Source organism: Carcharodon carcharias, chromosome 20, assembly GCF_017639515.1.
Source record: "Carcharodon carcharias isolate sCarCar2 chromosome 20, sCarCar2.pri, whole genome shotgun sequence".
Taxonomy (NCBI): domain Eukaryota; kingdom Metazoa; phylum Chordata; class Chondrichthyes; order Lamniformes; family Lamnidae; genus Carcharodon; species Carcharodon carcharias.
The window spans coordinates 35,266,213-35,288,197 of record NC_054486.1 but is presented as its reverse complement, the minus strand read 5'-3'; the positions used below and the strand labels follow the sequence as shown (position 1 = coordinate 35,288,197).

The 21,985-nt window shown below is 41.2% G+C and overlaps 1 protein-coding gene across 4 annotated transcripts in view; it reads left to right on the top strand.

Moving 5' to 3' along the window:
• The window catches only part of tmem62 (transmembrane protein 62), a 71,579-nt gene that overhangs the window by 1,756 nt on the left and 47,838 nt on the right, over positions 1–21,985 (top strand). For all 4 annotated transcript variants that reach the window (XM_041215209.1, XM_041215206.1, XM_041215207.1 and 1 more), the window contains 3 exons: positions 8,607–8,744; positions 11,813–11,858; positions 21,626–21,767. Coding sequence is in view for 3 of the 4 variants with exons in the window: in XM_041215206.1 (XP_041071140.1) it covers positions 8,607–8,744; positions 11,813–11,858; positions 21,626–21,767 (326 nt within the window). In the remaining variant the exon portion in view is untranslated. The remainder of the gene's footprint in view (positions 1–8,606; positions 8,745–11,812; positions 11,859–21,625; positions 21,768–21,985) is intronic.

The window sequence follows — 21,985 nt, the reverse complement described above, 5'->3', positions numbered from 1 at the left end:
TTAATTCACTGCACCATTGTGAGGTTGGGCTGAGGTACAGCTGCCACCTCCGCTGATGTTGGAGAGTAAAGACCCTGTCCCCACTCCCCCAGATCTGTTTGTGGTAGTCTTTTTTTGCCAGATGTGTAAACCTGCAAACGCAGCATTGGGTCAATGGGGTTTGATGTCTTGATCAAAAACAGAATTACCTGGAAGAACTTAGCAGGTCTGGCAGCATCGGCGGAGAAGAACAAAGTTGATGTTTCGAGTCCTCATGACCCTTCAACAGAACTGAGTAAAAATAGGAGAGGGGTGAAATATAAGCTGGTTTAAGGTGGGAGGAGTGGGGGGAGAGAAGTTCGGGGGGGGGGTGGTTGTAGGGACAAGCAAGCAGTGATAGGAACAGATAATCAAAAGATGTCACAGACAAAAGAACAAAGAGGTGTTGAAGGTGGTGATATTATCTAAACAAATGTGCTAATTAAGAATGGATGGCAGGACACACAAGGTACAGCTCTAGTGGGGGTGGGGTGAAATAAGACTAACAGGGCAAAAATGGTATAGATTTAAAAATAATGGAAATAGGTGGGAAAAGAAAAATGTATATAAATTATTGGAAAAAACAAAAGGGAGGGGGAAGAAACGGAAAGGGGGTGGGGATGGAGGAGGGAGTTCAAGATCTAAAGTTGTTGAATTCAATATTCAGTCCGGAAGGCTGTAAAGTGCCTAGTTGGTAGATGAGGTGCTGTTCCTCTACATTGGAGAGACCAAACGCAAACTAGACGACCGATTTGCAGAACACCTGCGGTCTGTCCACAAGAATGACCCAAACCTCCCTGTCGTTTGCCATTTTAACACTCCACCCTGCTCTCTTGCCCACATGTCTGTCCTTGGCTTGCTGCATTGTTCCAGTGAAGCTCATCGCAAACTGGGGGAACAGCACCTCATCTTCCAACTAGTCACTTTACAGCCTTCCAGACTGAATATTGAATTCAACAACTTTAGATCTTGAACTCCCTCCTCCATCCCCACCCCCTTTCCGTTTCTTCCCCCTCCCTTTTGTTTTTTCCAATAATTTATATAGATTTTTCTTTTCCCACCTATTTCCATTATTTTTAAACCTATACCATTTATGCCCTGTTAGTCTTATTTCACCCCACCCCCACTAGAGCTGTACCTTGTGTGTCTTGCTGTCTTGCCATCCATTCTTAATTAGCACATTCTTTTAGATAATATCACCACCTTCAACACCTCTTTGTTCTTTTGTCTGTGACATCTTTTGATTATCTGCTCCTTTCACTGCTTGCTTGTCCCTACAACCAACTACCCCCCCCCCGCCAACTTCTCTCCCCCCACCCCCCTCACCTTAAACCAGCTTATATTTCACCCCTGTCCTATTTTTCCTCAGTTCTGTTGAAGGGTCACGAGGACTCAAAAAGTCAACTTTGTTCTTCTCTGCCGATGCTGCCAGACCTGCTGAGTTTTTCCAGGTGATTCTGTTTTTGTTTTGGATTTCCAGCATCCGCAGTTTTTTGTTCTTATTATTATTGATGTCTTGATGTCTGTTTTGTGAGATAAATAAACTGACAATTAGTCAGATTACCACCTCCCTTGTATTCCTAACTTCCTAGTGTTTAAATTCGTGTCTCCTGGTGTTAGAGCTTTTTGTCACAGTAAAAAAAAGGCTATATTAACTTAGTAGATATTTGAAAGGAAGGGGAGAGGTGAAGCATCATAAAACTAACAAGTATGCTGTTTAAATTGCATTGCAACAGGACTAGGCCACTCGCCCCCTCGAGCCTGCTCCACCATTCAGTTAGATTGTGGTTGATTTGTATCTCAGCTCCAATTTCTTGCCTTTTCTAATTATCCCTTGATATCCTTATTTAACAAGGATCTAATGATCTCAGTCTTAAAAAGATCAATTGGTCCCCAGCATTCACAGCCTTCTGGAGGAGAGAATCCCAGACTACTACCGTCCTTTGTACAAAAAAAGTACTTCCTGATTTAACTCTTGAATGGCCTAGCTCTAATTTTAAGATTGTTCCTGGTTCTCCATCAAAGGAAATAGCCCTTCTGTTATCTTAAATTAATGATTAGACTATGCTCAGTCATCTAAACTCAAAGGAATTTGAGCCATGTTTTTGTAGTGTAGCCTCTTAATTTAAACCTTTAAGTCCAAGTATCATTCTGGTGAACCCATGTTACACCCACTCCTGGGATGTGGTGCCCAAACAAGCATACAGCAAGGACAGCATGGTTTTAATGGGGGATTTTAACTCCCTAGATAAAAATAGCTTGTGTCAGAAAACTAGTGAATTTCTTGAATATGTTCAGAATAGTTTTCTGCAACAATATGTCCTAGAACCAACAAGTGGCAAAGCCATATTTGGTTTAATAATAAGTGTTGAACCAGATTTAGTTAACAAACTAACAGTACATCGACATTTATCTAATAGCAATTGTATTATGACTGAGTTCAATGAAATGTTTGAAAAGGAGAAACGTGGAACAACGACTAAGATTCTAGATTCAAATAAGATTGACTTCAATGGCATGAAACAGACTCCACAGTCAACTGCGCAAATCTATTTATGAGCAAAACAATAGGAGTGGGAGGTGTTCAAAGAAGAATTTAAGGTGTTACACTTTATACACCCAAGAGGCAAGACATCTACTTGCCAAAAGAAAGCTATGGGTGACTGAAATGCAAAAGGACAACATAAAATTAAATGAAGTATGTATAAATGCATGATCTAACATAGATCCTAGCAACTGGGAGAGATACAATGTGCAGCAAAGTTTTCAGAGCTACAAAAAGGAGTATAAAAAGAAACTTGCAAAGGATATCAAAATCAACACTTTTTTTTACAATTATATTAGGAAATAGAGGGTGTTGATGTTGTCCACTATTTTCTTATTTAAATTGACACGTTGAATAATTTCTGTGTCAGCATTACAGTAATGAAAAAAGTCCACTTGCCAGACATCCCAAGGAAACTAATATTCAGTCAAGGATAAAGGCCCACCAAAATTAATGTAAGCAAAATAACAGAAATGAAGAAAATAATGGCATCAAAGAACGACAAATCCCAGGACCAGGGTTTCCACCCCAAGGATTTAATAGAAGTAGGTGAAAACATTTCCAATGCCCTAACTTTAATCTTCTAAATTTCTCAATTTGAGAGCTGTTCCTTTAGCTTGGAAAATTGAGCATGTCACTCCACTATTTTAGAGAGGTGAGAGAGGGAGACTAGGGAACTATAGACCAGCTAGCCTAACATCTGTTGTCAGGAAATTGCTACAGTCTTAATTAAAGTTAGGGTGACTGAATATCTTTAAAATTTTCAGCTGATCAGAGAGCAACGTGGATTTGTAAAGTGTAGGTAATGCCTGATGAATCTGATTGAATCTTTTAAATTAAACTAGTGAACAGGGGAATCTCTGTGGATCGTGTTTATATGGACTTCCGAAGAGATTTGATGAAGTAATTCATAAACTGTTAGCTAAAGTTGAATATCATGGAATTGAAAGTACATTATTGATTATTGATTAGAAAATTGGCTGAGCAGGAGGAGACAGAGAGCAGTGATAATGGTCAGGTACTCTAATTGGCTGGATGTGACTAACAGAATCCTGAAAAGGTCTGTTTTGGGGCCTTAACTATTCACTATATTTATTTACAACTTGGATGATGGGTTAGAAAGCTACATATTCATGTTTGCTGATGACAAAAAGATAGGCAGCATTGTAAGCAGTGCATATGAATGCATAAAAATAGAGATTTTAATAGATTAAGTGAGCAAAAGTGTGGTAAATTGTTTCAATATAAGCAAATGTGAGGTCATCCACTTTGGACCTAAAAAGGATTGCTACATGGTGAAAAACTGGAAACACTTGAGATCCAAAGAAACTAGGGGGTCCAGGTACATTGATTATTAAATTGTCATGAACAGGTACAGAAAATAATCAAAAGCCTAATAAAATGCTTTATATCTAAAGATCTAGAATACAAGGGGATAGAAGTTATGCTTCAGCTATACAAAGGTCACACCTGGAGTACTGTGAGCAGTTCTGGGCATCACATCCTAGGAAGGACATATTGGTTTTGGAGAAACTGTAGTGTAGTTTTACCAGAATGATGTCAGGATTCCAATGGCTAAATTCTAAATTCTAATGCAAGGCAGGGCTGTAGTCCCTGGGATTTAGAAGGTTAAGAGCTGATTTGATCAGTTTTCAAGATATTAAAAGAAACACATAGGGTAGATAGAGAGAAATTATTTCTGCTCGTTAACAATCTAGAGGACTAATGGGCTTAATCTAAAAATGAGAGTCAGATCTTTCAGAAGTGGAATTGGGAAACATTTCTATGCAAAAAGGGAGCTAGAAGTTTGGAGTTGCTTCTGCAAACTGCAGTTGACGCTAGATCAATTGTTAATTTTAAACCTGAGATTGATAGAATTTGCTAACCAAGGATGTTAAAGGATATAGGGCAAATTCAGGCATATGAGGTTGGGTTTCAGATCCCGCTGAATGATTCACAGGCTCGAGGTGATAAATGACCTACTCCTGTTCCAATATAGTTGGGTACAGGGTTGCTTGTTGTCTGTTTCTTAAGGAAATGCCTGGTTGGTTTTCAACCATTCTGTTATGGGGAGGAGGTAAGCTTCTGGGGTTTAATACTCACGCTGCAGAGATTCTTGGTCATGGACTTGCATCATACTGGTCTGTGGTTTTGTGCATCACAGAAGCAGTACGCCCTGCTGTGACATGGAAGAAGAAATGAAGGAAAACAAAAAATGCTGGAAATACTTAGTAGGCCAGGCAGCATCTGTGGAAAGGAATGTACATCAGTACAGACCTGAAACGTTAACTTTTTTTCTCTGCCCAGATGCTGCTTGACCTTGTGAATATTTCCAGCATTTTCTGTTATTTCAGATTTCCAGCACCTGCAATATTTTGCTTTTGAAGAAAGAAAGGAGTTGCATTTGTATAGTGTCTTCCAAAACCTCAACCTCCTAGAATGCTTTACGCCCATTTTCCTTTGGCGTAGTCATTGTTATGGTGTAGGAAATGTAGGTGCCGATTTGCACAAATCAAGATCGCATAAACAGCAATGAGATAATGACTGCAACATCTGTTTTAAGGATACTGTTTGAGAGAAAATATTGGCCAGGACAACAGGGAGAGCCCCCAGCAATTTTTAAAAATAGTACAGTGGGATATTTGAACAGATCCTCTGTTTAACATCCGAAAGATGACCTTACAGACAGTGCAGCACTCCCTCAGTGTTGGCCTGAGGTGGCTGCCTTAATCTTCTGATGGAGGTGAGAGCCCTACCACTGAGTCAAGGTGGTAATGTATCACATTGGGATACTTAAACTAAATAAATGACCTCATAGTGTCTGGGGTAACATATTAGCATGGATAGAGGATTGGTTAGTTAACAGGAAGCCGAGAGTCGGGATAAATAGGTAATTTTTTGGGTTGGCAAGCTGGAACTAGTGGAGTGCCACCAGGATCAATGCTGGGCCTCAACTATTTACTATCTATATCAGTGACTTGGATGAAGGCACCGAATTTACGGTTGCTAAATTTGCTGATGACACAAAGATAGGTAGGAAAGTAATATGTGAGGGGGACATTGAGTTTACAAAGGGATTTAGATAGTTAAGTAAGTGGGCAAAAATTTGGCAGATGGAGTGTAATATGGAAAAATGTGAACTTAAATTTGATGGAAAGAATAGAAAAGCAGCATATTATCTAAATGGAGAGAGATTGCAGGAACCAATTTGCACACAGCAAGACCCCATTTAAATGAGCAGTTGAGCTGTTTGCCTGTTGGTTGAGTATTGACTAGGACAATGGGGAAATCTCTCCTGCTCTTTGCAAGTGCCAAGGCATCTTTTATGCCCAACTGAGAGAGTAGACAGGACTTCAGTTTAATGTTTCATCCAACAAAGATACTTCAATAGTACAGCACTGGAGCATGGGCCTGGATTCTGTGCAATACCTCTACCGTGACAAACCTCTAATAATCAGTGTCTACTTGCCAATCAGTCAGCACTGTCTTCTCATGCAATATAAATTGTTGCTCCCTTGAGATTTTGTATTCTTGCAATTCTGTCCTGATGAGTGCAAGATGAAAAACTTCAACAGGATATTTCTTTTCAGCAGTACTCAAGTTCTATGCTACCAAGTAATAATTTGTATTATTTTTGTTCCTATAACATTGTACTTATACAGACCCCACTGCTTGTTGTGGGCTCATTGGTGTCAACACAATTTGCCCATTCTACATGGGAGCAGTGTAGCAAATATATAATGGATGTGAACTGGTGGAGGCATAAAGGAATTTGGGATGAATCTGGAAGAACACCCAAAAGTTAGGGTACTTTGTTTAGCCATGAAAATGTTTTAGTGGTAGTCAGATTGCAACAAAGGCAGATGGAAGGTGCATGTAGGAGAGCAAGCTGAAATCTGAATCAAAAGCAAATACTCTTTGTCCTATTCTCAATAAGTTCCCATTTCAATTGAAATTGTCTCTCAAGAGCACTTAATGTGCTTTAAGCACAGTCTTGGTGATTGATATGATCTTTACCCACAGAGTGATGAGAATGTGGAACTTGCTACCATTTGGAGTAGTTGAGATGAATGACATTGCATTTAAGGGGGAAGCTAGATAAGCATGCGTGTGAAAGGAATAAAAGGCTCTATTGATAAGATTAGAATTAGGGTGGGTGGAGCATAAATACCGGCATTGATCTTTTAGGCTGAATGGCCTCTTTCTGTGCTGCAAATTCAATGACAAGGCAAGTGGTTAGTGCGATTTGTCCAATGTAGGCAGTTGCCTGGGGAAAGTGGTATAAACTGTATCTGTTGAGGTCGAAAGAAGCAGAAGGAATTGCAAGGCAAAATTTTAGCATTTAATGAAACTAACAATTATGCAGGTTCCCTTAACCTGGCAAATTGGTTTTAATTTATGCTGTACTGGTCATTTATGTGTCTATAATAGTACGTGACATTTTGCCAGTTTAATATTGTAACGGGAAACAATAGACTGACCTTGAAACCATCTCTGCAGCTGAGTTAAAGTTTTAATCCGTTGACTCCTGCACTTAATTGTAATAGAGATAAACATTTTTATGCATAAAAATACTAGTAATCTTGGGTAGGGAGACCTTAATATGTGCTGAACAGCTACAACCCAGATTAGCACTTAGAATGTCTTATTTCATAATGGAAAGGGGCCTTCTCCCTCTGTGGGACATGGACAGATTTATGTGACTGTGATATGAGGGATAATCTGATCTATTTACCTAGGTGCCCTACTTTCCAACCCCACTCCCCCTCCCCAGTTTCCACCATCCAATAACACCCCCATTGCAAAAGGGTAATTCCTAAGTCCCCAAGAACAACATCACAGGAGGTTGGCTAATGTGTGTAAAAAAGCACATCTTACAAATTTATTTTAGAACTGTTCTAAGTCCCTCTCAAAAACTTGTGCCAGTATGCAACCCCTTAAGCTGTAAAAGTACGGTGTTCAAGACTGTGTAAATCTTCCTGACTACCATCATTATCTGATAGTGGAAAGAACTCAACATTCGAGGCTCCCACCTTAACAGCATGTTGATATACTAAAAACACTTATTAGTGCCTTATTAGTAGAACACTAGTTTGTGCTAGTCATTTCCTTCTCATGTTAGCCCTTCCACATATAGACACAAAGTGGGTAAGAAAAAGAAATCAAGTCTATATGATTAGACCACATTTGGAGTGCTTGGCATGGTTCTGGTCTCCCTATTACACAATTAGAGGCACTGGAGAGGATGCAAAAAAGGTTCACCAGGGATGTTACCAGAATTCAGAGCTTATAACATCAGAGATGTTTGAGTCTTTTCTCTAGAAAAAGAAGGCTGAGGGGTGACCTGATAGAGGTCTTAAAAATTATAAAGGGTAGAAGTAAAGAAGATAGTTTCTACTTGTGGGGGAATTCAAAACTAGGGGCCATAAACATAAGAATAAATCAGGAATTCAGGAGAAACTTGTCTTCTCAGAGTGATTAGAATGTGGAATTCATTGCCACATTGAGCAAGGGTGGGGTAAATGTATTTAAGGGGAAACTAGTTAAGTACATGAGGGTTAAAGAAATGGGAGGATTTGGGGATTTTGGATGAAGTAGAATAGGAGGAGGTTTGTGCGAAGCATAAAGAACAGCATAAACTTTTAAGTTGAATGGTCGGTTCTTGTACTGTAAATTCAATAGAATTCTATTTTTTAAAAAGCTGTCCTTGGGAACATAGGAATTGCTAGAGGAAAAAAGACTATGCTTCATCTAGTCTGCCCGTGTGCATTTCTTAGTCCCCAGAGTGCTACTTGTTGGAGCCCTTCAAAATGTCGTCATCTTTTTGAGTCAAAGAATGTTGAATGACTCAGCATGATCAAACGGAAGGACAGGGAAAAATACACCAGTAGCCAGAAAAACTGGCAAAACCCAACTCCCAACAACCCCAACTGATGACGCGATAGGCAACTCTGGGTCCTAGGTATAATGGAGAGAGCAGGGTCCTTTTCTGATGTGCTCTGATGGCTTTGATTTCATGTCTCGATTGCATTATGTCTCACAGGAGATCTGACAGATGCTAAGACACAGAACAGGATCGGATCTGTTCAACACGAGGTCGAATGGCAAACCTATCAGGCAATCTTGAAACAATCTAGCGTTTTGGAAAAGACAAAGTGGATCGATATCAAAGGAAATCATGGTACAACAGTCACATTGATTTTTGGCATTTCCCTTTATGGTTATGGTGCAGCAACTTAGTTATTAATGATCGTATCAACACAGAAGGCCATTTGGCCATTGTGTCCATGCTGACTCTCTGCAAGAGCAATTCCCCCCGCCTTTACCCCATAGCCCTGCAATGTTTTTTCTCTTCTGATAATTACCAAGAACACTTTTGAAAGCCACAATTGAATCTGTGCCCACCATGCTCTCAGGCAGTGCATTCCAAATCCTTACCACTTGCTGCATGAAAACATTTTTCCTCATGTTGCCTTTGGTTCTTCAGCTAATCACCTTGAATTAGTATTGTCTGAAAGAAAGATTTGCATTTATACAGCTCTCACAACCTCCAGGCATTCCAAAGTGCTTTAGGGCCAATGAAGCACTTTTTGAAATGCAGTCACTGTTGTAGTTTAGAAAACAGCAGCTAATTTGGATGCAGCAAGAACCCACTATAGCTATTTGATCAAAACTACATAATCAGGTTTTTTGTTTTAGCAGCATTGGTTGACCAGGACACAGGGGCCTTGGTTTAACGTCAAGTACAAAAGATGTCACCTCCCATAGTGCAGTGCTCTCTGAAGTGTCAGCCTGGATCATTTGCTCGGGTCTCTGGAGTTGGAATTGGACCCACAGCCTTCTGAGTCTGTGATGAGCGTACTGCCACTGAACTACAATGAGGGGTTGGCAGAAACACCCGCCAAAGAAACAGGGGAGCCCCAGTTATGTTGTCTTCACTATTTTCTTGAGCTTCCTGGTGCCATGTAAATGTCATAGTCATTTTGGCACAGAAGGAGACCATTCAGCCCATTGAATCTGTAGAAAGCCTGTTCACTCTATCTCCAAAGCCTTCAAGTGCTTATCCATAACATTTTGAAAGCATTCATTGCCTCCATGTCCATCACCCTCTCAGTCAGCAAATTCCAGGTCATTACCACTTGCTACTTAAAAAAGTTCTTCCTCACATCCACCCCCCACCCCCCTCCTCATCCACTGTCCAAAACCTAAGTCTATGTCCTCTGATCCTTGTCCTATCAGCTAATGAGAACAGCTTTTCTTTCTGCACCTTATCTAAGCCTGTCATAATCTTGTACATTTTTATCAAATCTCTCCTCAATCTCCTTTGCTCCAAGGAGAACATCCGCAGCCTCTCCAACCTAAACTTGTAGCCACAAACCTTCATCCTTGGAACCATCCTGGTAAATCTCCTCTGCACTGTCCCAAGGACCATCCAATCCTTCCTAAAGTGTAATGACCAGAGTTGGAAGCAATACTCTTGTTATGGCATAACCATTGCTTTAAAAAGGTTCACCATAAGCTTTAGTACTCAATGCGCTGAATCTTTCAAAGACTGACAATCACTGTCTGTTTGCTGTTCCATTCCTAGTTTCTTTACAGTAAGATGGAGCTCTGTATTTCTGGCCCGGACTTCCAAACCGGGCCTCTTCAGAAATATGGAGCCTACCTATTCTGAGTCTTTCTTCATAGTGCAGGATCATTAGTGGAAGCCGAGCCACATACCCTTTTTACTCCACTAGCTGCTGCATTTTGGTAAGTCTTCATTCACTGACACACTGAAAAGCTTTGAGACAATTAAATAGCTTTTCACTATGATAGTGAATGACTGCCAATGCCATAAGTGGATAGGGTGCCAGCTGGATAGGGTGGGTGGGTCAGTGGAGATTCGAGAAGGTTGAAGGGTCAGTAGGGAGTTGGAGGGTCATGGAGAATTGGAGGTGGAGTGGGTCAGAGGGTTGGTGGGGAGAGGCGGAGGGGGAGTCAGTTGGGGGCGTGGAATCAGGGAGGTGGTCAGTTGTTAGTTACTCAGGAATTAGATGTGATTTTTTTTTCCATCTAACATTTCCTGGGTAACTATCTAGGTAAGTAAATCAGAGAATTTGAGACTTTTTTTGGAAGATCGCGGGGAGTAGAGAAATTGCCTATTGAAAGTTGAAACTTCCCAGGCAATTCCTGCGGAGTTCTTGCATTAGGACTTCCAAGGGTGCATCCAGTCTCCAACAATCTAGAGACTGGAAGATATGGGCTTAGACATCGATTTGTGAAACCTGAAATCCATATGCCTTGCTAACTACTCTGTCAATATGTCCTGCCAAATATCTGCACATGAGCCCCCAGATCTCTATGCCCCTGTACACTCTTAAGTCTGTATTGAACTTCCATCCATCCCCATTACAAAGGGCCACCAGAGTTAGTGCCACTGGGTAGGGACTCCCATGAGCCAGAGTTACTTGTCCAAGGTCTTATTTCAGATGTCACAAGAAATGAAATCTGCTGGCTTCCATAAGACTGCACATCATTGCTAAGCCTGAAAGTGATCTGGCCCCTCTAACTCTGCTCTCCACCCCCATCCCCATCAAATAGTTCTTTAAAATTCCTGAATGGTCTCTCTTCTTTTTCCCACTCCTCCCGCAACCCATTTTGGCTTTCAAAAGTCGACAGGCAGAAAGTTATAATGTAGGACATATTGCCCAATAACCTACCACATTTGAAAGCAGTGATGTTCTTCTAAGAATAGATGTTGTGACTCAAACAAGACAGCATTCACTGGAAGTGAAACAGTGCAGGCAGCCTTTCAGGATGTGGTCATGAATTTGAATATTTTTGTTTTGGGAGTAGCTCAATTTTAAAACTCTCATTTTTGTTTTCAAATCCCTCCATGGCCTCATTCCTCTCTTTCTGAAATCTCCTCCAGCCCCATAACCCACTGAGATCTTTGTAGTCTCTCAAATTCTGGCTGCCTGTGCTTCCCCACTCCCTTCACCATTGGTGGCTGTGCGTTCAGCTGTCTCGATCCTAAGCTCTGGAATTCCTTCCATAAACATCTCTCTCCTACTTTAAGATGCATCTTAAAATCTACCTCTGTCCAGGCTTTTGCGCACTAATCGTAATATATCTTTATGTTATGTCAAAGCTTGTCTGATTATACTCCTGTGAAGTATCTTGGAACTTTTCACTATATTAAACTACAATCTAAGTGCAAGGTGTTGTCATATCCACTGTGATGTAGTCTTCTCTTTCTCATTACAGACACCTTCAACATTCCATCACTTGAGAGCATCAATAACTACTACAGGTATTGTGCTTGAATACTATCTAAAATTAGGTTCTCAAATGCACTGCATGATGTGATGTTGAGCAGTACAGTTAAATTCCTGGGTCATTCTAAAAAACTGATCTAAAGCAAGAAAAATGCAATTGGCATAATTTTTTTGGCTCGCTTAGAGTGAAACTTGCCTTAGGTGTTTTTTCCCTTGGCTCTCACAGTGTCAAGTGCCATCGATGACTTCATCAGCAACCTGTTCTGACAGGTTGCAGACGGTCTACTGGAAACTACACAAGACCAACAACAAAGAAGTCTGTATACTTGGTTTTCCCTTATTGTGGAAAACACCCTAGCTCCCACCTGCTGCTTTTCAGGATAGTATAAATAAGAGAGATGTGGCAAAGATAGAGTACCAAAACTTTTTATGCCAATGCAGATGAGAGAGAGGGTGGGAAAGGATGTTGGAGGAGGAGTATGCTTGGTGGAATTTAAATTCCACTGGAAATTTTCACTTAACCGGTTTGAATAAAATTTCTCTGACATTTCCTATGAATACATCTTTTAGACTTTGGGTATCATATAATTGTGATGGCCCAGCAGGAGGTCATTCAACCCATCAAGTCCATGTTGGCTGTCTGTACTGTAATCCAGTCAGTCCCATTCCCTGCTCTATTCCTATAAGTGCTGCAAGTTTACTTCTCTCAAGTGCCCATCCAATTCCCTTTTAAAATCATTGATAGTGTCCGCTCCCAGTACCCTTGTAGGCAGTGAGTTTCAGGTCATTACCATCTGCTGCATAAAAAAAGTTCCTTGCTATAACTCCCCACCCCATCCCTGCATATCTGTGGCCAAAGCTTTAAATCTGTGTCCTGTTGTCCTTGTACAGTCAACAAATACGAACAGCTTTACTGTCTTCCTTATCTGATAAACCTGTCATAATCATATACGCTCCTTTCAACATCCTTTGCTCCAAAGACCCAGTTTCTCCACCCTAATCTTGTAGCTAAAATCCCTCATTCCTGGAACCATTCTGACAAATCTCCTCTGCACTTTCTCAAGCATTCTCATATCCTTCCTATTGTATGGTGACCAGAACTGGACAAAATACTCTAGCTGTGGCCTCGTCAGAGCTTTAAAAAGATTCAGTACAACTTATTGCTTTCAATACCTCTACATATGAAGCCTAAGATTTTATATGCTTTATTAATTACTCTTTCAGTATGTCCTGTCACCTTCAAAGATATATGCATATGAATTCCCAAGTCCACCTGTTCCTGTACACTCTTTAGAACTGTGCTATTTAATCTATATTGTCTCTCCCTCTCTAATGCTAAAATGTATCACCTCATACCTCCCTATTAAATTCCATCAGCCATTTGTCTGCCCATTCTGTCAGCCTATCTATGTTCTATTGCAGTCAATTAGTATAATTCGCATTGTCTGCCGCGCCTCCAAGTTTGTAATCATTGGCAAATTTTGAAATTTTACCTTGTACTCCAATATTCAAGTCATTTGTGTATTTAAAAAAAGTGGTCCTTCCACTGACCCTTGGGAAAACACCATTGTCTACCATCCTCCAATCTGAAAAGAACATTTACTATAATTCAGTTACCTGTTCTTATGGCAATTTTTTTATCCAAGCTGACACTGACCCTCTTATTACATGAGCTTCAACTTTGTTAACCAGCCTTTTCTCTGGTATTTTGTCAAATGCTTGCTTAAAAGCAATTCCTTCCTAAAGTGTGGTGCCCAGATTTGGTCTCAATACTCCATTTGGAGCTGACCTTGCATTTTACATAGGTTCAGCATAATGTTATTGCTTTTGTACTCCGTGCCCCTATTTATAAAGCCCAGCTTTATTAACTGCTTTGTTAACCTGTCCTGCCATCTTCAAAGACTTGGGGAAGAATTTTCTCCCTGTCAGGTGTGCCGGTTGGGAGCGGGCGCGGAGCTGATCGCCACCATTTTATGCGAAAGGACCAATTAAGGCCTGCCCAGTGTGACGCGTGCTCGGTAGCGCACTACCTGTGCGGGTGGGGGGAGGAGGGAGAGTCGGGCCCTGTGCTCTTTTGCGCATGCACGCAAAAGAGTGCAGAAATCTCCCTGAGGCACAGAGCTGCCTCAGGGAGATTAAGTTCATATTCAAAGTTTGAAATAAAGAGAGATAAAAATTATTCAGACATGTCCCCTCACGTGACCGTGTCACATGAACTGTGAAATGTTTATGAAGTCAGCAAAATTTATTTATTAATAAAACCTTCATGAAACCTCATCCCGCCTATGGATGAGGTTTCATGAAAAACGCAAAAGCTGCTTGGGCTCTTCGCCTGCCCACCAATCATAAGCTTGGATGGACAGCGTTCATAACTACCTTAATTGGTTTTTAAATGGCCTTAACAGGCCTTTGACAGTTCGCTGAACGGAAGATCGGAATGACACGTGGTGACGTTGGGACGCACGTCTAATGTCGCCGTGCATCATTTTATGTGTCGGCGTGCGAGGCCCGTCCCCACACACCGACATGAAAATTCTCCCCTTTTCCACAAAAATCCCCAGGTTTTGGCTGTTCTTGCATCCACTTTAAAATTTCACCTCTCGTCTCTCCCTGTTCTCCCTATCAAAATGTATCATCGCACACCTTTCTGCATTGTTTCATCTGCCATGTGTCCACTCATTTCACCAGCCTATGTACATTCTCTTGAAGTCTATTACTATCTTCCTCAGTCTTTATTACACTTCCAAGTTCTGTCATCTGCAAATTTTGACGTACAAAATAGGAGCAGGAGTAGGTCATTTGGCCCTTCGAGCCTGCTGCACCATTCAATATGATCATGGGTGATCCTCAATCTCAACACCATACTCCCCGTTCTCTCCCCATATCCCTTGACGCCTTTAGAGTCTAGAAATCTATCTATTTCCTCCTTAAATATATTCAGTGACTTGGCCTCCACAGCCCTCTGTAATAGAGAATTCCACAGGTTCACCACCCTCTGAGTCAAGAAATTTCTCCTCATCACAGTTCTATATGGCCTATCCTGTAACCTGAGACTGTGACCCCTTGGCTAAAAAAGTTCTCTTGAATGCAAGCCAGAGGAAACATCATCCCTGCATCCAATCTGTCCAGCTCTGTCAGAATTTTATACATTTCAATGAGACGCCCCCCCCTCATTCTTCTAAACTCCAGTGAGTGCAAGCCTAGTCGACCCAATCTCCCCTTATACGACAGTCCTGCCCCCCTAGGAATCAGTCTGGTGAACCTTTGCTGCACTCCTTCTATGCCAAGTATATACTTTTATTTAGGTAAGGAGACCAAAACAGTACTCCCAGTGTGGTTTCACCAAGGCCCTGTACAGCTGCAGTAAGACATCGTTGCTCTTGTACTCAAGTCCTCTCCCATTGAAGGCCAACATACCATTTGCCTTCTTAACTGCTTGCTGGACCTGCATGCTTGCTTTGTGATTGGTGTACAAGGACACCCAGGTCCCTTTGTCCATCAACATTTCCCAATCTATCGCTATTTAAATAATACTCTGCCATTCTGTTTTTTTCCTACCGAAGTGGGTAACTTCACACTTATCCACGTTATACTGCACCTGCCATGTATTTGCCCACTCATTCAACTTGTCTAAATCACCTTGAAGTGTCTCAACGTCCTCCTCACCACTCAAATTCCCACCAAGTTTCGTGTCATCATTTGGTTCCCTTATCCAAATCATTGATACATAGTGAATAGCTGGAGACCAGCACTGATTCCTGTGGTACTCCACTAATTGCCACCTGCCACCTGCCACTCTGAAAAGACCCATTTATTCCTACTCTTTGTTTCCTACCAGCTAACCGATTCCCAATCCATGCCAATATATTACTCCCAATCCCATGTGCTTTAATTTTGCACACTAGCCTCTTATGTGGGACTTTATCAGTGTGAAGGGCACAGAGGGCGCAAAATTCTTGAACTACATTCAAGAGAACTTTTTCTAGCTAGCATGTAACAAGCCCAACGAGAGGGGGCACAATTCTAGAATCAGTCTTAAGAAATGAAGCTGGGCAAGTGGATGAAGTAGCAGTGGGGACCATTTTGGAGATGATGACCATAATATAGTTTGATTTAGCATTGTTCTGGAAAAGGACAAAGATAGAACAGGAGTAAAATTCTAAATTAGGGGAAGACAAATATTACAAAGCTGAGAGGTGAGCTGGCAAGAGTGGACTGGATGTGGCTATTAGAAGGAAAAACTATGTCAAATCAGTGGGAGGCATTCAAAGGCAAGATTCTACAGGCACAAAGTAGACATGTCCCCACAAAGAAAAAGGGCGGTATTGCCAAATCTAGAGCCCCCTGGTTATTCAGAAGTATACAGCCAAGATAAAGCAGAAAAAGAAAGCTTATGACAGTCACAAAAGCTTAATACTGTAGAAAGCCTTGAGGAGCACAGAAAATACAGGGGTGAAATAAAAATGGAAATGAAAAAAGCAAAGAGGATATGAAAAAATGTTGGCAGATAAAATCAAAGATAATCCTAAGATGTTTTACAGTTCATTAACAGCAAGAGAGTAATTAAGGAAAGGGTAGGCCCTGTCAGAGGTGTACATGGTAACTTGTGGGTTGATGCAGAAGATGTGGGCAGGGTTCTCAATAAGTACTTTGTCTCTGTCTTCACTAAGGAGAGGGATGATGCATATATTCTAGTTAAAGAGGAGGGTGTGAAATATTAGATACAGTAAGCATAGTGAGAGAGGGAGTACTGGAGGGACTGGCATCCTTGAAAGTGGATAAATCATCAGGCCAGATGGATTGTATCCCTGGCTGTTGAAGGAAGCCAGGGAGGAAATAGCGGATGCTCTGAGGATCATTTTCCAATCCTCACTAGATACAGGCGAGGTCCCAGAGGATTGGAGGTCTGTGAACTTTGTACCATATTTAAAAAGGGTGCGAGGGATAGGCTAGAAAAATATAGGCTGGTCAGTCTAACTTTAAGGTGGACAGATTATTGGAAACAATTCTGAGAGACAGGATAAACTGCCACTTAGAAGGATGTGGATTGATCAGGGATAGTCAACATGGTTTTGTTAGAAGGTCGTGTCTTACTAACTCAATAGAATTTTTTGAGAAAGTAACAAGGAGGATTGATGAGGGTAGTGCAGTGGATGTTGTCTACCTGGATTTCAGTAAGGTATTTGACAAGACCCCACATGGCAGACTGTCAGGAAAGTGAGATCTCATGGGATACAGGGGAAGGTGGCAGATTGGATCCAAAATTGGCTCAGTGACAGGAAACAAAGGGTAATGGCCGATGGATGATTTTGTGAATGGAAAACTGTTTCCAGTGGTGTTCCACAGGGCTCGGTGTTGGGGCCTTTGCTGTTTGTTGTATGTATTAATGATTTAGACTTAAATGTCTAAAGGCATTTAAATGAGTGGGAAGTTTGCAGATGACATAAAAATTGGCCGTGTAGTTGATAGTGAAGAGGAAGCTCGACGCCAGAATGATATCGATGTTTTGGTTGAGTGGGCAGAGAAGTGGCGAATGGAATTCAATCCGGAAATGTGTGAGGTAATGCATTTGGGGAGGGCAAACAAAGCAAGGGAATATTCAATAAATGGGAACTTATTGAGAGGGGCCGAGGAAGTGAGAGACCTTGGAGTGCAATGTCCACAGGTCCTTGAAGGTAGCAGGACAGGTGAACAAGGTACTCAAGAAAGCATATGGAATGCTTTCCTTTATTTGGTTGGGATATTGAATACAAAAGCAGGGATGTAATGATGGAAATGTGTAAAAAGCTGGTTAGACCACAGCTGGAATTTTGTGTACAGTCCTGGTCACCACATTTCAGGAAGGATATAATTACCCTGGAGAGTGTGCAGAGGAGACTTAGAAGATTGTAGCCTGGGCTTGAAAATTGCAGCAATGAGGAGAGATTGGGTAGGCTAGAGTTGTTTTCCTTAGATCAGAGGTGGCTGAAGGGTGACCTAATTCAAGTGTACAAAATAATGAGGGGCCTAGATAGGGTAGACAGTAAAGACTTGTTTCCCCTAGCTGAGGGTCAGTTACAAAGGGGCATAGATTAAGGTGATTGGTAGAAAGATTAGAGGGGACGTGAGGAAAAACTTTTTTACCTAGAGGGTGGTGAGTGTCTGAAATTCACTGCCTTAAGTTGATGGTTGAGGCTGAAACGCTCAACTCATTTAAAAGGTACCTGGGTCGACATGTGAAGTGCTATAACATGCAAGGCTACGGACCAGTTGCTGGAAAGTGGGATTAAAATGAGCGGCTAGTTTCTTTTTTCTCTTTTTGTCTCACACAGACACAATGGGCTGAATGGCCTCTTTCTGCACCATACCCTTTCTATGGTTATGAAAAGCTTTCTGAAAATCCAAATACACCACCTCCACTGGTTCTCCCATATCTATTCTACTAGCTACGTCCTCAATAAAACTCCAGTAGGTTTATCAAATATTATTTCCCGTTCTTAAATCCATGTTGACTTAGAAAATATCAATGGGATTAGACAAAGTGCCCTGTTATCATATCCTTAAAAAAAGACTCAAGCTTTTCCCTACTACTGATGTTAGGCTAACCGGCCTGTAATTCCCTGTTTTTTCCCTCATCCTTTTTTAAATAGTGGAATTATATTTGCCAACCTCCAATCTGCTGAGACTGTTCCAGATTCTACAAAATTTTGGAAGATGACAACCAACGCATCCACTATTTCCATAGCCACCTCCTTTCGTGCACTGGGATGTAGATTATCAGGCCCTGGGGGTTTATCGGCTTTCAGTTCCATTAATTTCTCCAGCACTAATTTTTTAGTAATAGTAGTTTCCTTCACTGCACCCCCTATTTCAAGTCATTAATATATATCAAAAGCAACATAGGTCCTAGTACTGAGGTTTTGGGAACACCACTGTATACCTCCCTCCAGTGTGACAAACAGCCAATTGCCACTATGCTGTTTTCTAGCTATCCCTTAGGCAATTTTGTATCCATGTTGCTACTGAACCTTTTGTCTCATGAGCTTCAATTTTACTAACAAGATTAACATGATTTTTTTTCCTAATCAAATGTCTTTGAAAGTCCATATGCAAATCACCAACTGCACTGCCCTCATGTGGCCTCGTCGAAAACTCAGATCAACTTGGTGAAACATGATTAGCCCTTAACAAATGTGTGCTGGCTGCCCTGTAAGTAGCTCAGACTTATCCAAGTGTCTGTTAAATTTCTCTTGAATTATCAGACTGGATTTAATGGTTATGGCATTGGGCCCATCCACTAGCTGGAGAGCCAGAAGCAGCTCTGACGTGGCCATTTCTGAGTGCCCAACACTATTATAAGCCAATTAGGCACCTATCTGCCTGTCGTTGGGGTTCCCAAGTCCTACAGAGTGGATGTCCAGCCTCCAAGAGCTTCTGGACAAAGGCAAAGGGGCGTTGACGGGGGAGTTGGGGAAGTGTTAATTGTTCAGCAAGTTCACTTTTAAATACATTTTGAGGTCTTTCTGATACAACTTCTGTTAATCACTTTCACCCTGGATCCTACACCTGTGGTTAACAGGCATGAGTATCCTGGAGCAAATTTCTGGGCAGTTCAGGGCATCCAGCCCAAGTCTACAGTAGTGGAGGCATCTAATCAGGGCCCTGGGAGGCGTATCACTGCCCATTGGAAGTTTAAATTTTGCACCCAAGTACTGTGCATGTGCACACATCGGGACTTCTCTGGGTTCCAACATGCATCAGTGATGAACATCTCTAAGTTCGCTGCTCATTCAATTGGAAGATCTGGACTTTTATGACTATCTTATATTCATTTCTGGTCTCCTCCAGAAGTGAAAACAGCTTCTCTGTCTTTACCTTATCAAACCTTTTCATGACATTAAAGATCATTATCAGATCATGCCTCAGTCTTTTTTCTAGAGAAAAGAGACCCTGCTTATTTAATCTTTCCTGATAGGTATAAACTCTCAGTTCTTGGATCATTCTAGTAAATCATTTTTGCGCTTTCTCCAGTATCTGTATATCCTTTTTCTAATATGGAGACCAGAATTGTTCACAGTACTCAGTTTGATCTAACCAAGGTACTATGCAAGTTTAATGTAACTTTGTTGCTTTTCAATTCGATCCCTCTAGAACTGAACTCCACTGCTTTTGTTTATGGCCTTATTAACCTGTGTTGCAACTTTTAGTTTGTGTGTCTGTACCCACAGATCCCTCTGTTCCTCTACCCAATTTAGACACATTTTCAGGAAGTATTTGGGCACCTTATTCTACTTGCCAAAGCATATTAACTCTCACTTTTCGACGTTGAAGTTCATTTGCCAATTACACCGTTTAATAAGTTTATTCTTGTATTTTGTCAGTCTTCCTCAGTATTAACTACAACAACCCAAATTTGGTGTCATACACAAATTTTGAAATTGTACTTCACTTCCGGATCCAAATTGTTCTGTAAATCATGAACAAATGTGATCCCAGCACTGATACTTGTGGTTCATCACTTCCTACCTTTTGCCAGTCTGAGTAGCTGCCCTTAACACCTACGCTCTGTTTTCTATTTTGTAGCCAGCTTGCTATCTATTCAGCTAGCCTGACCCCAGACACTCTGACCTTAGGTGTGATTCTGCTATGAATGCTGCAACGACAAGAACAGTTCAGAGGCTGGGAATTCTGTGGCAAGTAACTCACTTCTGGACTCTCCAAAGCTTGCCCACCATCAGCAAGACACAAATCAGGAGTGTGATGGAATACTCGCCACTTGCCTAGATTCATGTGCTCTAACGACACTGAGGAAGTGTGACACAATCCAGGACAGATCAGCACCCATCTACTACCTTAAACATTCACTATCTCCACTGCCGCACAGCAGCAGTATACCTTTTACATGATGCACTGCAGCAACATTCCACAGCTCCTTCGACAGCACTTTTCAAACTCGTGACCTCTATCAGCTAGAGGTACAAGAACAGCAGGTGCATGGGAACACCATCACCTGCAAGTTTCCCTCCAAGCCACACACCATCCTTACTGGGAGCTATATCGCCGTTCCTTCACTGTTGCTGGGTCAGAATCCTAGAGCTTCCTTCCTAACAGTGTTTACACCAGGTGAACTGCAGCGGTTCAAGAAGGCAGCTCATCACCACCTTCTCAAGGGGAATTAGGGATGAGAAACAAATGCTGGCCTTGCCACTGATGCTCACATCTCATGAAAGGATTTAAAAATCCTTATCATAGGCCTTTGGAAATCTGAATACACTGACCTCATCTACCCTTCTTGTTACTTCAAAGAATTCAGCAAGGTTGGTCATATCTGTGTTGACTACCAACATACCCTCTAAATATTTTTTGGAGTGTTTAAGTGTGCAGCCTTGAAATTTTTTTTGCATGGCCACACCTGTATGGTAACTTAAAGGAGCCAACTTGTGCACAGCCAGTTCAGGGACTTTGGGGTTGCTGTGCAGCTTAAGAGAAAACATTGCTGACTATTACTTTTTTCAATTTCTAGATGCTTTTCTATTACATCTTTGTAAGAATTCTATTATCTTTCTTTTCATTTATGTTAAGCTAATTGGCCTTGTTGGAACTGGACTTAATAACTGGACTTTATAAATATAAGGATCACTCTATGGGCAGAATGTTTAACTTCTGACTTATAATAATTCATTTTAAGATTTGAGATTAAGCTAAAGAAGACAAGGTGACAGTAAAAGAAACCAAATTAGATTGGCATTTTTAAGAAATCACTACATTTAATACATATCCGTAAAAGCTTATGACTTTGAAACTTATGATGCTCATTTTACAGGAAATATTCTGCCCATCGTAAGGATGGTTCCTTCCATTATGTACATCAAACTCACTTTGGAAATTACTCCTTCATCTGTGCTGATGCCACCCCAAGTCCTGGTCCCAAAAGACCATTCAATTTCTTTGGGTTCTTGAACCAGGTAAGAACACAATTACATTATAGAGAATTAAAGCTTTCTTTTAATTTTTTAATTTATTCTTGGGATGTGGGTGTCACTGGCAAGGCCAACCTTAAGGGCAAAAGTGGCAGTTTGAGAACTTGAATTCACTTTTGAAGATCTGGAAATAAACAGCCGACATCTGTGAAACTGACAGTGAAGCTGTTGGATTGTCATTAAAAATATAGGTGGTCCAATAA